The sequence below is a fragment of the Mus caroli genome, unplaced genomic scaffold (assembly GCF_978045245.1).
Source record: "Mus caroli unplaced genomic scaffold, Mus_caroli_1 scaffold_1, whole genome shotgun sequence".
Lineage (NCBI taxonomy): Eukaryota > Metazoa > Chordata > Mammalia > Rodentia > Muridae > Mus > Mus caroli.
In genome coordinates this window covers 176,729,666-176,747,636 of record NW_028227256.1, presented here as the reverse complement: position 1 = coordinate 176,747,636, position 17,971 = coordinate 176,729,666, and the positions used below count along the sequence as shown (strand labels likewise).

General features: G+C 45.2%; 1 protein-coding gene across 8 annotated transcripts in view; it reads left to right on the top strand.

Moving 5' to 3' along the window:
• Smyd3 (SET and MYND domain containing 3) overlaps nucleotides 1-17,317 on the top strand; it is a 580,304-nt gene extending 562,987 nt beyond the window's left edge. For all 8 annotated transcript variants that reach the window (XM_085843350.1, XM_021156846.3, XM_085843347.1 and 5 more), the window contains one exon: nucleotides 11,829-17,317. In XM_085843350.1, the coding sequence (XP_085699476.1) occupies nucleotides 11,829-11,930 (102 nt within the window). In that variant the 3' untranslated portion in view covers nucleotides 11,931-17,317. The remainder of the gene's footprint in view (nucleotides 1-11,828) is intronic.
• Nucleotides 17,318-17,971: the final 654 nt, after the last annotated feature.

Below are 17,971 nucleotides of genomic sequence, written 5' to 3'. Positions count from 1 at the left end.
GCCCAGCATGCCCTCCTCCTGGTACCAGATGTAAGCCCCGGTACGAGTGCCAAGCAAGTGAAGACTGTCCTGGGGTGACATACAGCTGTCTGCCGGACTTTAAAACATGCTCTCACCCAAGGCGCCTGTTTGACTCTAGCCAAGTCCTGGGCTTATTTCAAACACTGTTTGACATTAAACAAATCTCCAAGCCTCTCATACATTCTTAGGAGTAATTCAGGAGCAGATATGCTCCCTGGCAACATGGTAGAGCATCGGGGAGTGCTGGGTTTGGGGTCACAAGCTCAGATTCTAGTCCAACCATGTAGCTTTGTAACTTGAAGCAGGGCACTTAGACTCTCCAATTATGACTTTATTTTCCAGAGGATAACTCTTCTATAGAGTTTACCGAAGTGGTTGGGGGCAGTGTTAAGGGTGTGCCTGCCAGTCTCAAGCATTGGAAGACTGTTCCTGTTGACTGAGAACTTTATTAATTATGTTTACTGTTTGGGGTTACAACATGGTCTTCCCTTTGAGGCACTACATCCTTCATCTTGGGGTGTGACCCCCAAAGGGAGTGGGACTTCCTCAAGGGACTGATATATCTTATGTGTCCCCCAATGGCACCAAACACAGACACATATGCCATCCACCAAACAAAGTCACACTGGAGTGGCCTGAATTTCTTAATGAAGAACGTTAGAAGCCCCAGCAGGGCCTGTTCTTTGAGTCATGTCTGCAGCAGACCTCCTTCTCATGACAACTTCCTAGCAGATGACTCAACCCAAACCAACACAGCACTTCGAGAACATTCGTGGCCTCTGAGTGCAGGTGCAGGCTGGGGTCTTCCAGCAAAAAGTTTTTCTCCCGAGTTTCCTCAGCATTCAAGCAACTGGAACAGCAGGAAGGAGGCCATGTGCTTCCCCCTTTGTAACAGCTACCCTCTTTTGATGTATGCCCTGGGTAAAGCCTGAGAATAGGGATTTCAAAGCCTAAGCATGAAGCAGAAATGACCTTCAGAAACAGGTGCAGGAATGTGTTCACAGATTGTTAGGACCCTGCAGAAGGACCCCTGTTCGTCCAGCTCTGATGTCCTTTGCTTCTCTCTCCTCGCCTCTCAGCTGAAATGCTTTTCCCGGGATTGCCACGGGGCAGTCAGTCCTGCAGCCCCTCCCTGCACAGTGCTTTCTCTACTCTCGTCTCTTGCCCTGTCTCTTGGAAGGCTTCCGTTACTAATTTGACTTGTAGGCCATCAAGGACAACCTTGCTCAGCCAGGTATCATGGAGAAGACTTTCCCATGGGATCGTTTGCTGTAGCCTCCCTGACCTGGGTCCCAGGCTGGTTCCTTTACTCATGGTATTTGGCCAGCGGGAGCTGTGTTACAGTCAGCCTTCCTTTGCCTGAGTAACTTTTTTACAACCCAGATCCAGGTTCACTGTTTCTTCTCCTCTCACGTTGAGGATCTATTTGGCTTTTCCTGGTCTCAGACAGGAAGTTCAGGTGTAGGGTTCTGAAAGTCGCTCCCTTCACCCTTGTGCACTTGTCGGTTACACCCACTCATCCTGGCAGATCCCACAGCACAAATGAGCTGGTCTCTGATCCAGTCTGCACCCTGCGTCCCAGCCCCTCTCAACAGCCAGAGCATGCAATTTTACTCTTCCCGTTTCCTAGCCCTCTACGGTAGTTTTTAATCTCCGTATTCATGTTCACATTCAAGATTCTGATCAGGGCCCCTGCCTCACCAGAGGAAAGTGAACATACAGTCTTGGATAGAAGCCCTCAGTGCCTAAGACTCTTTGAGCACGTTTAGCCCACCTACACGTGATGTCACAACTTGGCATGTGGGTCAGTGGGAAGGAAGAAAAGAGGGCAAGAGATATGAAGACACGATAGGCTGTAAGTGCCGCTGGTGCCATGAGAGCCCCCTGGCTCTGGTACTTATGAATGTCGCCGACTGAATTCCAGTAGGAAATAGTAACATCAGGTGTGCGTTTTTAAACAAGAAAGAGAGGAGAAAGGGCTAGAGAGATGGCTCAGCGTTTGAAAGTGCCTGCTGTTCTTCCAGAGGACCTAAGTTCAGTTCCTAACACCCCCTTTAGGAGGCATCCAACCTCTTGTAACTTAGCTTCAGAGAATCCTAACACCCTCTTCTGACTTCCGTGGGTATCAGCACACATGTGCGTGGAGTGCACGTGTGCATGAATTTACACACACACATACACCACTTTTTAATATCAAATATTTTAAAAGACAAAGTAAAGAAAAAATGATGCATAGTGACTAAACTGTCTTAAAGAAAACAAGCACAAATGTCCCTATCAAAGAGTCTAAACCCAGTAGTAGCAAGGAGCTGAATGGGAAACCTGGACTTGTGCCTCTGGCTGTCACCAGCCAGGTGTCATCCTTACTCCCCCTTTTAGAGTGATGTCAGGGTCAGCCAGCTCGAACAAGGTTTGCATAAAATCCAGATTCCCAAAATGTCTATATTTTAGTTGAAAACCATTCACCATACAAAGAACCAGTCTTAATCTTTATAATCGATCAACGGATACCAGCTTTGAGAGAGTCAATGCATTAGACTCATTTGACAGTGATGTCACAACGGCCTTTGTCAAGATGCTGCTTCAGTGAGTAATTATAAACACTTTTGCAACAAACAAGAATCATAGTAAGTCTCGTGAAGAGAGAAAGGTGTGACGGAACACACAGAAACCTGAGAGCCAATAAATTCAGGAAGCAAGTGAGGAGAGAGAAACTCAGTGCCAATTGCACAGGGAGAAAACCATAATAAAAGTCAAATTGAACATGGCCTTGGGGACCCGGGGACTGATGACTAGTGATGTTAGCTTTCTCACATTCAACTCCCAGAGAGAGAAGAGAAATGGTAAATATAAAAAAATACTTGAAACAATATTAGAGGCATCAAAGCTAGAAAAGAAAAACTAAGCAGATGACAAAATTTTATGTGTAAAATGCACACACAGAACATATAATATAAAGTATTATAACTAATAAATCAGTTAGCAAATTAGTACCATCTAAGATCAACATTCATAAGTCATTTGAATAGGAAATTGAATTCTTCCATTTGTAAGATGATAAAATGCTTGGAAATTAACCAAAGTGATGAAAGAAAGACATCAAAATATAAAGTGACATCTTGTGCTGTGGATCAAAAAACTGAAGATGTAAACATCTCTCAAAGTAGTATATACATTCCCATCAAAAGCCAATTGTGGGTTTGGTTTTGTTTTGTTTTTTTGCAAAACAGAAAAATCAATCTTAAATTCACATGGAAACCCAAGAGACTTTGCCCCAGCAAAATAGCCAAGATGAATCTTTAAAAAGAACTAAGTTGGAGAATTCTAATTCCCAGTTTCAAAACTTACCATAAAGCGATAGTAATCAAACTCATATGCTACTAGTATAGAGATGGATACATAGACCAATGCATATACAATAAAAAAAAAATGCAGTAGAGCCTCACACACATGGAAAAGCAATTTTCAACAGCACCATTTAATAAGGTAAGGATGGTTACCTCAGCACATGGTGTCAGAGAGACTGGTGTCCGTATGCAAAGACTGATGTGAGACTCACCTAACCATATACAGAAAATACCCCAAATGGATCCAGATATCGGAAACATAACAGCTCAGACTACAAACAGATCAAAACAAAAGAGGGAAACCGTCAAGATACTGAGATTAGCAACGATTTCTTGACTATAACAACAAAAGCCCGGAAGTTCAAGACCTAGTGGTCGACAAATGGACTTCATCTTAACTCTAAGCATTATGCATCAGAAGGCCACCTGCCAATGGAGCAAAAGGTAAGCAGAGACACACAAAAGCATACTACTCAGCCCTGAAAGGAGTGAAGCTCTCCCACATGCTACGCCCTGATGAACTCTGGAGGTATTACCCCAATTCAATACAACAGGCATGTGCTGTGGGATTCTGTATGTGTGAGGCACCTAGAATGGCTGCTCACAGCAGAAGGCAGGGTGGTGGTTATCAGGATCTGAGGGAAGGCATAGGTAGGTGCTCGCGCACTGTGTAGCAGGGACACCCTTTCAGCACGGCATGATGCAGATGTTCTGCACGTGGACAGCAGACACGGTTGCCCAGTAGCGTGGATGTTCCTGTGCATCTAAGGATAGTCCTCTCAGTTAGTGCTGTGACAAAATGCCACAGCCAAAAGCAACTTGGAGAGGCAAGGTTTATTCCACTTACAGCTTGTAAGTTCAATGCAGGAACCTGGGCAGAAGTTGGAGCAGAAGCCAATTGCTCCGACTTGCTCTTCCTGGATTGCTCAGTTTGCTTCCTTATACAACTCAGGACCCACAATGGCCTCCCACATCAGTCATCCATGAAGAAAATGCCCCACAGGCTTGCCCACAGGCCAATCTGGTGAGGCCATTTTCCCAACTGAGGATTCCTGCTCCCAAATAATTCTAACTTGTATCAGGTTGACATAAAACTAGCCAACTAACATGGTAAAGTGTTTTTTAAAGTCTATATGAAAATATGAATTACATATATTATTGTAATAGTTTTCCTATGTGATGGAAAACTACCTGAATTTGGCAAGAGATAAAAAGCTAAGTAAATGCTCCCCTCCCCCAAATTAAAACCAGAAGACATTCTCGCCCAGATTCATTACTCAAATAAAAATGAAACCCAAAACAAATCCTCAGCGTAGCAGAGAATGAAATGATCCCTTGCTGAGAGGGGAAGAACCACCTGAACCAGAAACCCCACCGCATAGCACCTTGTCTTCAAGTTATCTGGGGAAAGGAGTTGTTAGTCCCCAAACCCAAACTCAGCAAAAGCATCGTTCAAGCCCTGGAAAGGAAACCAAGCTCTTCACAGCTGTAGGAAAACGAAAAGAACTTGGCACCATCAGGCCTCACCTAAAACATTGCCACCCCAACGCCTCTAAAACAAAACAAAAATAACACAGGAAGAAATCTTGAAGCATCAGGAAGAAAGGCTACAATAAGCAAAAGTCTGAATGAGGAGAATTTCCTTCTCTTCAGTGTTCCATGTTGACAGTTGAAGGAAGTCAGACACTGGCTGAGGTGGTTCTAGAAGTCTGTGGTGAAATAGCTGGATACTTAGATTTGGGGTTGGGGGTAAAGATAGAAGGGACGTCGCTCTCTGTGATTCCAACTGGTAAAAGTGAAGATACCAGTGGACTATAATGAGGAAGGAGGGGTGGTCTAAAACAACCACTTCTTAAACGCCATGTAAAGGAATGTACTCAAAGGCACTACAGGGTGGAAAGGCCATGTGGCTCAGGTTGGTAGCGAGATTGTGAGGCTCACACAAGGCCAGGGCTTTGATTTCTAGCATCTCATTACATGAGTGTGGTGGTACTCTCCTGTAATCTCAGTGCTGGGGAGGTAGAGGCAGCAGGATGGCAAGGTCAAGGTCATTCTTACCTACATAGCAAGTTCAAGGCCAGCCTAGACTACACAAGAACTTACATAAATAAATAGACCTTTAAATGACATGTTAAAAAGGATATGGCAAAACAAGGGGATTCCAAAAAAAAAAAAAAAAAAGACACACCAAAACAGGTAGAAAGAACAAACAAAAAATAAAATGTAAAACTAATGTAGTATTAATTACATTGTAAATATAAATGTCTATATAAATATATATATAAATATATATGTCTATATAAATGATCTAAATCAACAGTTCTCAACCTATGGGTCATAGGGGTCATGGCCCCTTTGGGAGTCAAACAACCCTTTCACAGGGATTGCCTAAGACCATCAGAAAATACAGATATTTGCATTGCAATTCATAAAAGTAGCAAAATTACAGTTATGAAGTAGCAACAAAAATAATCTTATGTTTGGGGGGGGGGCACCACAACATGAGGAACTGTACTAAAGGGTCCCAGCATCAGGAAGGTTGAGAACCGCTGCTGTAAATACCCTGAAAGGCAAAAGTTAGTAGAGCAGATGTATTTGAAAGTAACCCAGTATGTGCTATATATAAGAGACTCTGTAAATATAATGCTATGGATAGACTGAAAGTAAAAAGAGATGATACATCATGAAAATATAATCAAAAAATAGTTTCAGTGGCTATGTTAATATCATGAGTAGACTTCTTACTAGAGATGAAGGACCTACAATGGAAATGTAGTTAGTCTACCCACAAGATGCAACACTAAACATAGCTGCATCAAAGCACACAGTTTCAAACAGTACAGACAAAACTTGGTACAGCTCTGCCATGGAGCCTGAGGCAGGAGGATTACTAGTTGGAGACCAGACTGGCCACCCTAGCAAATTCAAGGCCAGTCTGGGTAGCATAGCAAGACTCTGTCTCAGAACCAAACCAAACCTGTAGACCTGAAAGAAAACAGAAAACCGCAAGTATAGGTAAACGTGAAGCCTGTGTCTGCAATTCATAAGAACAAACAGGCAGAATATCGACAAAGAGAGGGGAATTTATCATTACCACTAGTGGTGTTTACGTGAAGAACACATGTCACAGGAGAACCCAGGACACATTCTGGGCCATTAGTCAAATAATCAATTAATGTGAATGGTTCATAAGTGTAAGAGATAGATAAATGCTCTGGCCTCTGCAGAATCAAATTAGAAATCAATAACAGTACTTGGAAACAAAATCAAGGCTCCACCCCCCCCCACCTCTGTCTGGTGTGGTATGTCACACAGTATAGTGCAACCAGAGTTGTGCTTTCGTCCGATGACACCAAGGTCTTGGGAAAGTACAACTCCTTCAGAGTCTCTGGCACCGTGTTAATATTGATTGGGTTGGTCCTGGAGAGATTGCTCACAGTTAAGAACATTCACTGCTCTTGCAGGTTGATTCCCAACACTCACATGGTACCTTACACTGCCTGTAACTCCAGCTCTAGGGGATCATTGCCCTCCCCTGGCTTCTAAAGGAACTAGGTAAACATGGAGGTGTACACACATGCATGCCGGCGAAACACTCGACATATAAAATAAGTAAGTATTTTTAAATGTTGACAGATTAAAGATAATAACACAATAATGTGTGTGTGCACATGGGTGTGCATTTTGCCTGAATGTATGTGTGTGAACCATATGTGTGCAGGGCCCATGGGGGTCAGAGAAAGGCACTAAATCTCCTGAAACTGGAGTTACAGGCAGTTGTGGGCTGATTTATGGGTGCTGGGAATGGCACTGGTGTCTTCTGCAAGAATAATAGTTCAGGGTTCTTAACCCCAGGGCCGTCACTCCATCCCCAACAACAACAGCTCTTTCTGGTCTGGTTTCTGCCACTGACCATGTCTGGAACCCCCTCCTGTGGGCACCCCACCAGACTGCTTTCTCTGTGATGATTTCATAGGCATAAGCTGTCTGACAAGGCCAGAGTCCCTCCCACAGCAAGGGCCCTGACCTAGTCCCTGGAGCTGCCTGTCAATGTAGCGTACATGAGTAAACAGGTGATCCCTCCAAGGATATTTAGCCTCCCTGGAGCGTAGCCCTCAGGGTACCTGACACTTAGAGTGGGTCTTGGATGGTGTAGAGTGGTGTGGGGTCTGCAGGGAAGCTTCTGAGCTCACATGGGGCCTCAGAGACGTTGGTGTTTCCTGCTGCTTGCCACAATCAGTGGCTCTGGAGCCGCCTGTGGGCACAGCTTTGCTTGATGTCCCCTACTGAATGCCACGTCCACCTCCCCTAGCCCACACAGGGCTTTCATCTTGGGATGGGCAGAAGAAGGAAACTCTCATCCATGTCCCGCCGTGGTGACCCGATACACAGGCTCTTATCATCTGCTTCTTTTCCTTCTGATTTTTATATCCATATTCAAATCATGCTCCGGGAAGTCATTTATTGCATTCCCCAGGCTCACAGCAGAAAGCATATGAGATCCTTGATAAACTTAATATATTTATATTAAAAATTAATAAGAAAGCCACATTTTTTCCAGCTTTAAATCATAATTTGATCTCATTCATTCTATTTAATACATGGTCACAATTCTAAAATTACGTTTATTTATTTTTTTTTTAAAGATGTGATGAGATGGAAATGTGTCGTGGGAGACTTTTCTTTATTTCTCAGAGAGCCCTTTGCCTCTCAAGCAGCTGACTGTCTACATTGCCATTTCCAGTGTAAGATTCGGAACCCGAACGGGGGTGTAGCACATCCCGCTGGAGGCTTCAAATGAGTCCTCTGTGCGAGACTGCATGCAGGCTCCTTTTAAATGCTACCATTAAAAAATAAAATTTAATGGCAAAGAGAGAAGCTTTTCCCAAACCAAGCCTGCTCCAGTTTAAATTTCCTTAATCTGTTTTATACTCCACTACAGGAAATTAAACTGGAATTGTCCCCTCTGACGTGCACATGTATAGCATTTGGGAGGCGCTGAAGGCAGAGAGCCTCAGTTCCCAGCTGCCATTGCTATGGCTTGCCCAAGATTTACTGCAGCTTCGTTTGCGGGGGCGAGGAGGCAGTCCTCACCTTCAGCTGAGCTAAAGGGTTGACCCGAGCCCATTCAGGGCTCCCTTCCATCCCAGGCACATATTTGCCCCAGGACCATGACAGACACCAGTGGCATCCCATTCCAGAACCAGATCTCGTCCTCCATCACCAGGCCTGCCCGTTCATGTCAAATCACTGACACCTTCAGACACATGGAAGTCTCTGGCAGACTTACCAGTCTTTTTTTTTTTTTCTTATTCTCAATTTCTCTTCTGTATATGACTATCACTCAGAGAAAATCTTGTTTATTAATTGTAACTAAGCTTTTATTTCTACACACATGCTTGGGGAAACACAGATCAGCCTTCCACTGCCAGGGTGACAAGAAGCTGGCATTGTCATTAGGCTGTCGGTCAAGTTACAGAGAGGCCCAGGTCCCTCTCTAGGTGGAGAACCCCTGAAACACAGCCATCAGACAAAGCTTCTCTGCTTAGGAGCTGTGAGAACAAGCCAGCAGAGGGCGCTGTGGCAGCTGAGCCCTTTCTCAAGTCAAGATGCAGGGGCTCTAGCAGAGAACATTTATCCTCAGCAAATCACAAGCACAGCCAGCCCTAGGTAAGTAGAAAGGGACCAGATAGATGCAGTGGCGTTCAAGGCAGAGAACTTGCCATGAAGGTTCTCTCTGATCCAGAATCCTCTGTAGTGACCCCATCATACGGGTCCCTGTCTCAGACCCCGGAATGTCCAGCGCAGCAGACGACCCAGGGCGGAGCAGGGAAAAGAGAATAAAACATGAGTCAGCAGATGTTGCTCTCTAATCTTCTCCCAGAGCCTGGCTGCCTGCAAGGTGGGGCAGCTCCTGCTCTTCCCCTCTATTCCAGCAAGCCCTGCCTTGGGATATGTGTGCAGTCACTGCAGGACAGACCTGTGCAGATTAACAAGAAATAAGTTCCCTGCATCTGTCCTGGCCTCTCCTGTGTGCCTGACTGCCAGTGTCAGTCCAGAGCCATTTTCAAATGTCCTTTTATTTTTTCCCAACATTGATCTGTAACCCTATCTCCTGCTTCTCTGCCACACCACACACACACACACACACAGGTTGAGGGAGAAAGGCAGAGAGAGACAGAGATAGACAGCAGGCAGGCAGGCAGACAGACAGTAGACAGACTACTTTCAATTTTCTTTTTCTCCTAACATCTAGCTATAGCCACATCTTCTGCCCCTCCAACATGCACACACACAAACACATACACACAGGTTGAGAGAAGGAGGGAGGGAGGGAAGGAGGAAGGGAGAGAGAAAGAGAGATTGATTGAGGGAGAGACAGGCAGGCAGATAGACAATCAGACAGAGAACACCTTTACAGAAACCCGAAGAGAAGCCAGGAGCACAGGCTGACAGCAGCCACCAGTCTAAAGCTTTCTCGCCCTGCCTTCAGTCTTCCTCTCTGTAGAGGTGAGGGCGTCTGACTTGATGAATGTAGTGTGGACAGAGGGGTCTCACTGTGAGACCACTCGGTGCTTTCTAGCTCCAAAATCCCTGCAGCCAGGAGGATTTATCCCAACAAATGCCTAGCAGCGTAAAAGTAAAAGAAACACACGCACACACAACGAAAACAATAGCACCAGGAGCGAACCCATAGACTGAAAGATCTGTGTCGTACCATAATGTAAGTCAGCTGGAAGTGACCTAACTCTTCAAGAGTGGTTTATAAAATAATATCCACAGTCGCAGCAGAGCTGTCCACACCTGTGCAGGGTGAATCATGCTGACCTTAGATTAGCACCAAATAGTAGACAATGGCTGTGATTTCTGAGAGTTACTGCGCCTGTCCTCAGTGGGGTGTGTGGGGTATCAGGTTGTCCTGGAACCCACTGCCTGGTGCTTCACAGCCACCAGTACCACACTGTAAAGGGTCTTTAGAGCACAGTCACACCGGATACAGTAGCTTTGGATTCCCTCCCCTCTTCACATCCTGCCTCCCATTGAATAGTGCATGGCGCTCCTGCTCAGGTCATTCATCTCTCCATAGCAAACCATTCAAAGACTCAGGAGAGTGAAGAACAATAAGATTATGTTCACAGTTCTGAGCCAGGAATTGGGATTGAACACAGCAGGTGTGGTGGTTTGCATATGCTTGGCCCAGGGAGTGGCGCTATTAGGAGGTGTGGCCTTGTTAGAGTAGGTGTGTCACTGTGGGTGTGAGCTTTAAAACCCTTGTCCTAGCAGACTGTAAGCCAGCCTTCTGCTAGTTGCTTTCAGAACAAGATGTAGAGCTCTTAGCTCCTGTAGCGCCATGCCTGCCTTGATGATAATGGCCTGAACCTCTGAACCTGTAAGCCAGCCCCAATTAAATGTTGTTCATATAAGAGTTGCCTTAGTCATGGTGTCTGTTCACAGCAGTAAAATCCTAAGACAGCAGGAATGGGTCTCCAGCTTTTCCACAGTGCCTGGCTGGCTTCTGCTTGGATGCTGAGGTCATCTAAAGCCTCTCTAGGAGTTAGTCACCCACAGCTGCCCACATGTGGCCTCAGCATCTAGCTTGGGCTTTCTCGGGGTTTGGAAGCTGCTGTCCCAGGAGCAAATGCTAGTGACGAAAGCAGAGACTTCCTGCCTCTAGGTTGCTAACTTTATTTCTGCTGTGCTCTCGTCCTGGAGGATTCACAAGCTCCATCCATTTTTTTTTTTTTTTTAAGTTCTAGAGGTTGAATGTCAAGACTTAGTAACAGGCTGAGCATGGAAGCCTAAGGAAGGGACTGTCAAAATGTCAACACCATGCTAGCATATCCCTGGAGGAGAATGTTAAAGATACACGTGTTGTATATAGTCATTAAGAACCTGGAGGTGAGAATAAGATGCAAGAAAAGAATTACCATGGGCTAGCGAGACAACCCAGCATGTGAGAGAGCTTGCCACCAAAATGGCAGCCGGTGGTCTATCTCTGGAACCCACAGGGTAGGAGAGAACCGGCTCCCTCATTTGTCCTCTGACCCCCATAAGCACACCTCGACACAGGCATATCCCCCCAGCCCCCAACACAAAATAAAAAGATTTAAAGCCTGTTGTTGGGGGAAGCAGCACATCATTTCTTCTTTTGCTCAACATAATGGCCTTAGTGAGAATGACTAAAACCCCCCACTGGCCACCTAACCCTGTGTATCAGTATAGTCACTGAAGATCATGTCCGCCCCAGGATGCCCAGTGTGGAGTCCACCTTCTAAACACCCAGGTAGCACCCATGCCACCTGTATTGTGGCTTTGTCAACCACAGTGCTGCCTACTCCTTAAAGACTGGTTGCTTGCCTGTGGGCCACAGGACTCCTAGGCCTTTGGGAAACTGTGAGAAGCCAGAGAGGGACCTGTCTGTTTTGAGGCATTAATCAGTCACCTGTCCTTTCTCCTTAGGCCTTTGACATTATGAAAGTGACCCACGGCCGAGAGCACAGCCTGATTGAAGATTTGATTCTTCTCCTGGAAGAATGTGATGCCAACATACGAGCCTCCTAAGGACCCCCAGAAGGACGGGGAAGGTGGCACGCCCTCCATCGAACGCCTTACTGAGGTCACACGCTCTGTGGTGTTTGCTGTGTGGACCTCCTGTAGAAATCGCCGATGTGTTTATGTGGGTAAATGTGTTTCCATGGCATGTCGTGAGGCGTCTTACTCGTGATAGAGCAGAACCATTACAATAAATAAAAAAAGACGAGTCCAAAATGCCACTGGCGACTTGGCTTTGCCTATTCTCAGGGGGTTTTGATGGTTAAGATGTCAACCTTGGAAACAGGAGCTTTCCAAAAGAAGAATGGAATCCCAGGCAGCCCTTGAGAGGCAGAGGCAGAGGCCGGTGGATCTCCATGAGTCCGAGGCCAGTTTTGTCTACACAGCGAATTACAAGACAGCCATAGCCTTGTAGAGAGACCCTGTTCCAGAAACTGAACAAAAATAGGGTAGAATATGTTCAAGTTTCCTCTGTGTGTGTATATAGAAATAAATGGATAAAAGTCATAATTTTCACATAATTTAAAGTTCACTTCTAAACACAAGTGTATATCAAGAAGATTTTTATTGTACTTTTATCTTTATTGAGATGTCTTAATTGTATTTATTAACATGGTTCACTGTGATATTTCTATATCTGAATACACACACATGGCACCCAGTTGTCACTGAGAAACTCTGGCCTCCGTTTGTTTTCCTGCCTCCATGGTTCACCATTACACATACACACACACACACCTCCTGACTCTTACACTTGAGAGGGAAAGCGCAGTACTTGTCTCTGTCCCCCCCCCCCTTATTTCTCTTTGTATAATTTCCTCAAGTTCTGTCCATTCTGCTGCAGCTGACAGAGCTTCACTCTTCTTTATGGCTGAGTAATAGCCCATTATTTGTATGTACTTGGTACATGTTGCCGAGCACCTACAGTAACTGCAGCCTTGGCGATTATGAATGGCTTCATAGTAGACATGTCAGGCAAGTATGTTTGGGGTTTAATTTCCCTTTGATGTACACCTACAAGTGGCATGGCTGGGTCCCATGGTGGTACTCTTTTAACTTCTTAGATGAACCTCCTCCATCCTCTCCTTGGCTTTAGGTTCCCATCAACAGTGTATGAGAGTTCCTGTGCTCCATGGTCACGTCAGCCTTTGTTATGGGTTTTGGTTTTTTTTCTTGCTTTGCTCTTGGCTTTAATTGCATTTTAACTGGCGTGCATGATATTTCATCATAGTTTCGATTTCCCTGATGACCAAGGTATTGATTGTGCCTCATGTATTTGTGACTGTTAGGAACAGTTGTTCATTTTGTAATCAGATTCTTGCCTTTTCAATTCCTTACCTATTATAAATATACTCTGTATTGTGGATATGACTCCTTCACTGGGAGGATGGTTGGCAGACAGTTCTCTAGTTCTATAGATTGTCTTTTCCTCTGCTGTTTTGTGTGCTGTACAGAACTTCAGTGTAATTGTTTGTCTGTCTTTGGTTCTGATCCCCTCCCTTCTATAATCACATAAAGCCATTGCTTATTCCGGCCTCTCTGATACTCCATTGCTCTTACTGACGTGTTCCCATGCATGTTCCCAGCTTGATCTTGCATTTGGTCTTTGGTCCATCGTGAGCTGAGATCCATCCATCGTGAAAAGGTTCGGTTTCCTTCTCTTGCATGTGGCTGTCTGCCTTCCCTGCACACTTTGTTGAAGAGGGAGTCACACAGCCTTTATGGTTTGGGCACGTTTGTCAAGAAGGAGCTGGTTCTAGGTTTGTGGGCTTACTTTTGGGCTCTCCGTTCAGTCCCACGGGTCCCTTGCTCTATGGCCATGCCGTTTCTGCTAGCGCGGCTCTGTAGTATGGCTTGCAGTCAGGTGCCATGCTGCCTCTAGCCTCACTGGTTTCACTCAAGATGACTTTGTCCGGAGTCTGTTCTGAAGAAGCAGAATTCTGAACCGTTGCCTTTACTCCTCTGCAATGAATAACTGCGTGTTATCTCCTCCTGAAAACCCCTCCAGCACAGGAGTCAACATCTCAAACCCTAGGTCTAGGCCGTTTCCAACATTACTCGGAAAACACTGTAAGGCTCACACAAAAAGAACAAGATACTGAAGTCAACTCTTTGTATAAATCTTTGCTGTACTTTATAATTCTTTGTGTGTGTGTCAAAACTTTCTTAACCCTTTTTCTTCTGTAATTGCTCTAGTCTGTGCTTTGCTGTGCTGGTGGGCAGAGCACAAAGCTCTATTGCCCTGTAGTAAACTGTGTTCTCGTCCTCAGTCACCTTAGCCTGGTTTCCTCTGCTTTTGTTGTCTTTTCCACTTCCCCAACCCCTTGGCCTTCTTCTCTATCTTTCTGCTTTAGAAAAATAACAAAAATATTCCCCTTGTCCAAAAAAAAAAAAAAAAAAAAAAAAAGTTGAACCTTGTATGGCTCACTGGTCCTGGAAGCAGTGCAGTCCTTCCTGTTCCAGTGAGATTCTAGTAGTAAATCAGACCGGTGGGCTGCTGCAGATGAAATGGACCTTAGATCGTAGGCCACCATCTACTCCTCTGTTACAGGGATACAGGGTGTGAAGGCAGAACCCAAAATAGTGGCCTCCAAGGGAGGGAGGCAGAAGACACTGTCAGAATGACACATGGTCGTCAGAGCCTGAAGGGGTACACCTTAAGTTAGAGCAAAGAAAGCTGACAGCAAGAAGCTGGGACCCACCGGCCAAACATCTGGTGCCATGGAAACGATGACATGTGTAGGATGTCTGATGCACACCTCTGAGCTCCAGGACCTTTTCCTAAGGATGCTTCTGCTCATGCCCAGCTGTCATCCAGCCAGCACATCCCTAAGGCAGTGCTGTCTCTGCTAGCCACAGTAGCATATAGTGGGCATCTGAAGGCCATTTTACAATGAGGAAAGAAGTCTGATGTCAGGTGCTCTAGAACCCCACCCCAGATTTGCTAAGTAACTCTGAGAGGAGCTTGACCTCAGCCTTTTGAAAGGCCAGTTCTATCCAATTCAACAGATATGTATTAAATGATTCTGATGTTTTCAGGATACTGAAAACACAAAGGCCAAATAAAACTTGCATGACCTCCCAAATGTATACTGAGAGAACTTGCATCCATTAGCTTATGCTGTATGACAAACAGCCCCAGAACATAACTTGGTTTAGCTCATACTGTTGTAGGTCAGCACTTTGAGCTGGACATTTCTGGTTTGTCCCAGGACTTATTGGTTGTGAATCGTTGCTGTTATTGGTAGGTCACTTGCAGAATCAGAGTGACTAAATGATACAGCACCTTAAGTTGGCTAACCAGCTATGTCCACAGGCCAGGAGAGTTCCAGGATCAGTAAGTCAATCAACTCCCAGCCAACCCATGCTTTTCAAGCCTGCTTCTATCACATTGGCTTTAGTCCAATAGGTCAATGCCCACCCCAAGGCATGGATATGTGTTTCCATCTCTGTAGAAACAGCTACAGTCCCTCAGCAGGGGCATAGCCACAGGAGTGGGGAATGATGCCATCTGGGCCCTTCACCATAGCAGCCCTGAAACTATCTATATGTTATGGAACACTTAACAAATACGATGAAATATACACTCTGTACTTCCGGAAATAGACTAGAATAATTTGCCATTCTAATCCAGATTCTTAGAACACTCCAGGGCCCATCGGTGAATTCTCTGACATTCTCATCAAATGAAAAACAAACTTCCTACATTCTGGAAAGATGGGGGTGGGAGATGCAACCAAGAGATGGGGACCAAGAGAAAGCTGTATTGTTTGTCCCCCTTTAACTCACTGGGAAAATGAAAGACCCCAAGAAAAGTCAGGGAGTAACTTCCATGGCTCATGGGCAGAGTTCGTAGATGCCGTGCTTGCCAGCTTTCTGAATGAAATTTATCAGTCACTGATGATCCTGGATTAAGAGATTTGTCTTCACGCCTCCTAGAGAAAATCTGATGGGCTTTGAAATCCCTCTCTGCCAGCTTACAGTGTGTGAGGATGAAGGCACCCTGCGTGGACCCAGTTTTAATACAAAGCAAACATTTAAGCAAAGGTAAACATTTACCCAATAAAATTACAGCAAAATAATTTTGGCAAAGAGGGAAACGGTCAGAGAACACAATTTAAAATCCGTGTCGCCAGTGACTGAGGATTGATTACGGCCCCAGCCTCTACGAAGCCTTCCCATTAATCCATGGTCATTGTAGCGGCAGGCTTTTCTCACGTCAGTAACTTGACGCCATTAGCTGCTCCTCTGGGATGAGAACACATTCGAACTGAAAATGAACACGCCGGGCATAATTTATAGCCGTGCCACATGAATGCCAAGAGTGTGAGGAGGAAGCTGCTTGGGAATCCACTCATGGTGGCTACCCAGACCTGACTTCCTCTAAGCAAGAGCCAGACGGCTGCAAACCACAGGCCCCCAGTTAGACTTGGCTGCAGGGAGGGAGGGAAATTCCATACAGGAGCCAGATGTCTTGAAAATTCCCTCCTAGTCCAGCCAGTCAGGAGTGGAGGCAAGGCTCCCATAGCAGAGCCCACCGGGGTTCATCAGGGAGAGGGTTCTGGACATTGTCTGTGAAATCCCGTGAAATCTTCATGGCGAGCAGCCACAGAAGGAAGGCCCCTTTCCTCTGAGGTCTGATGGGAGAACACCCGAATCCAAGCCAGAAGCCTCCCTAACACTGGGGCTTTGTAAACATCAGGGTGAGGATGCTCTCAGCATGTTCACCACTAATCCAAAGCTCTGAAAGAGCAGCCAGTGCTCTTAACAGCTGAAGCATCTCTCCTGCCCCTACATTTACTATTAAAATTTGTTTTCAATTGGCATAGAAAGTGTGCCCCTGCCTATGGTCCTAACCTGCTATTCCAGAGGGACCAGCTTCCCAGTCCCAGGCCTCAGCCTTTCTCAGGGCCATGTGTGTGTGTGTGTGTGTGTGTGTGTGTGTGTGTGTACAAGTACATGTATACAAGGATGTTGCTGTAGGATATGAGAGGGGGAAATGGAGGTTTGAGGGACTGCAGAAGAACCTAATAGCAGACATGTGACATGAAATTGAAAAGGAGAGAGGGGGAATCCACCCACATATGTATAAAGTACATACAAATATACCACAGTGAAACCCGTTACACACACACACACAAACTAAGGACATACAAAAATACCACAGTGAAGCCTGCTTTCTATGCCAAGTGAAAACAAATGTTAACAGTCAGTGTAGGGGTGGGAGAGATGGTTCAGCAGTTAAGAGCACTGGCTGCTCTTTCAGAGATCCCAAGTTCAATCCCCAGCACTTAGAACGGCAGCTCACCATCATCTGCAACTCCAGTTCCAGGAGATACGATGCCCTCTTCTGACCATCGAGGGTTCCAGGCACTCACGTGGTGCACAGACATAACATGCAGGCAGATGCTTACACAGATAAAATGATTTTTAAAATTAATTGTTTTCTTTTCAAGTGAATGTAGAATAAAAACTGTAAGGTGCGTCTCTGTTTCTCTGCTGTTCTTTGTGTCTGTGTTTTTGCTTAACTTGCAGGTAAACTGGCTCCCTGTTTTACTGTCACGTTTTATAGGTCTCTTTTAATTCTACTGCTCTCGCTGTGGATTTACAAGAATTCTTGTTTATCCTTTAGTCACTAATGAGTAAAAAGGAAAGGAAAAAAAACACTGAATTTTAGTTGTTTTAAAAATATATTGCCCTATTCATCTGAGCTCAGTATATTATCTCTCCGGGGATATTAAAGATGTGAGAGAACCTTGATTTATTTTTCCTAGTTACGTATTTTTCTATTGAATGCCCTTCTTTTGCTTGTACTAGGCCTCAGCTTCCACATCTACCTTTCCCTGTGTCTCTCTGTTTAGAATTAAACCTGCTCTGTACTTCATGGCTTCCTGTTGTAGTTGTAGAACATGTGGTCCTGCAGCAGAGCTTTCCATCAAAACAATGACAGGGTAGACACAGGTAATTTTTGAAACAGTGGAGAGGTTTAAGGTCAGGGGAGGAAAATCTAGGCTGATATGAAGAGGAGAGTCTGGATAGATGGCTGACTG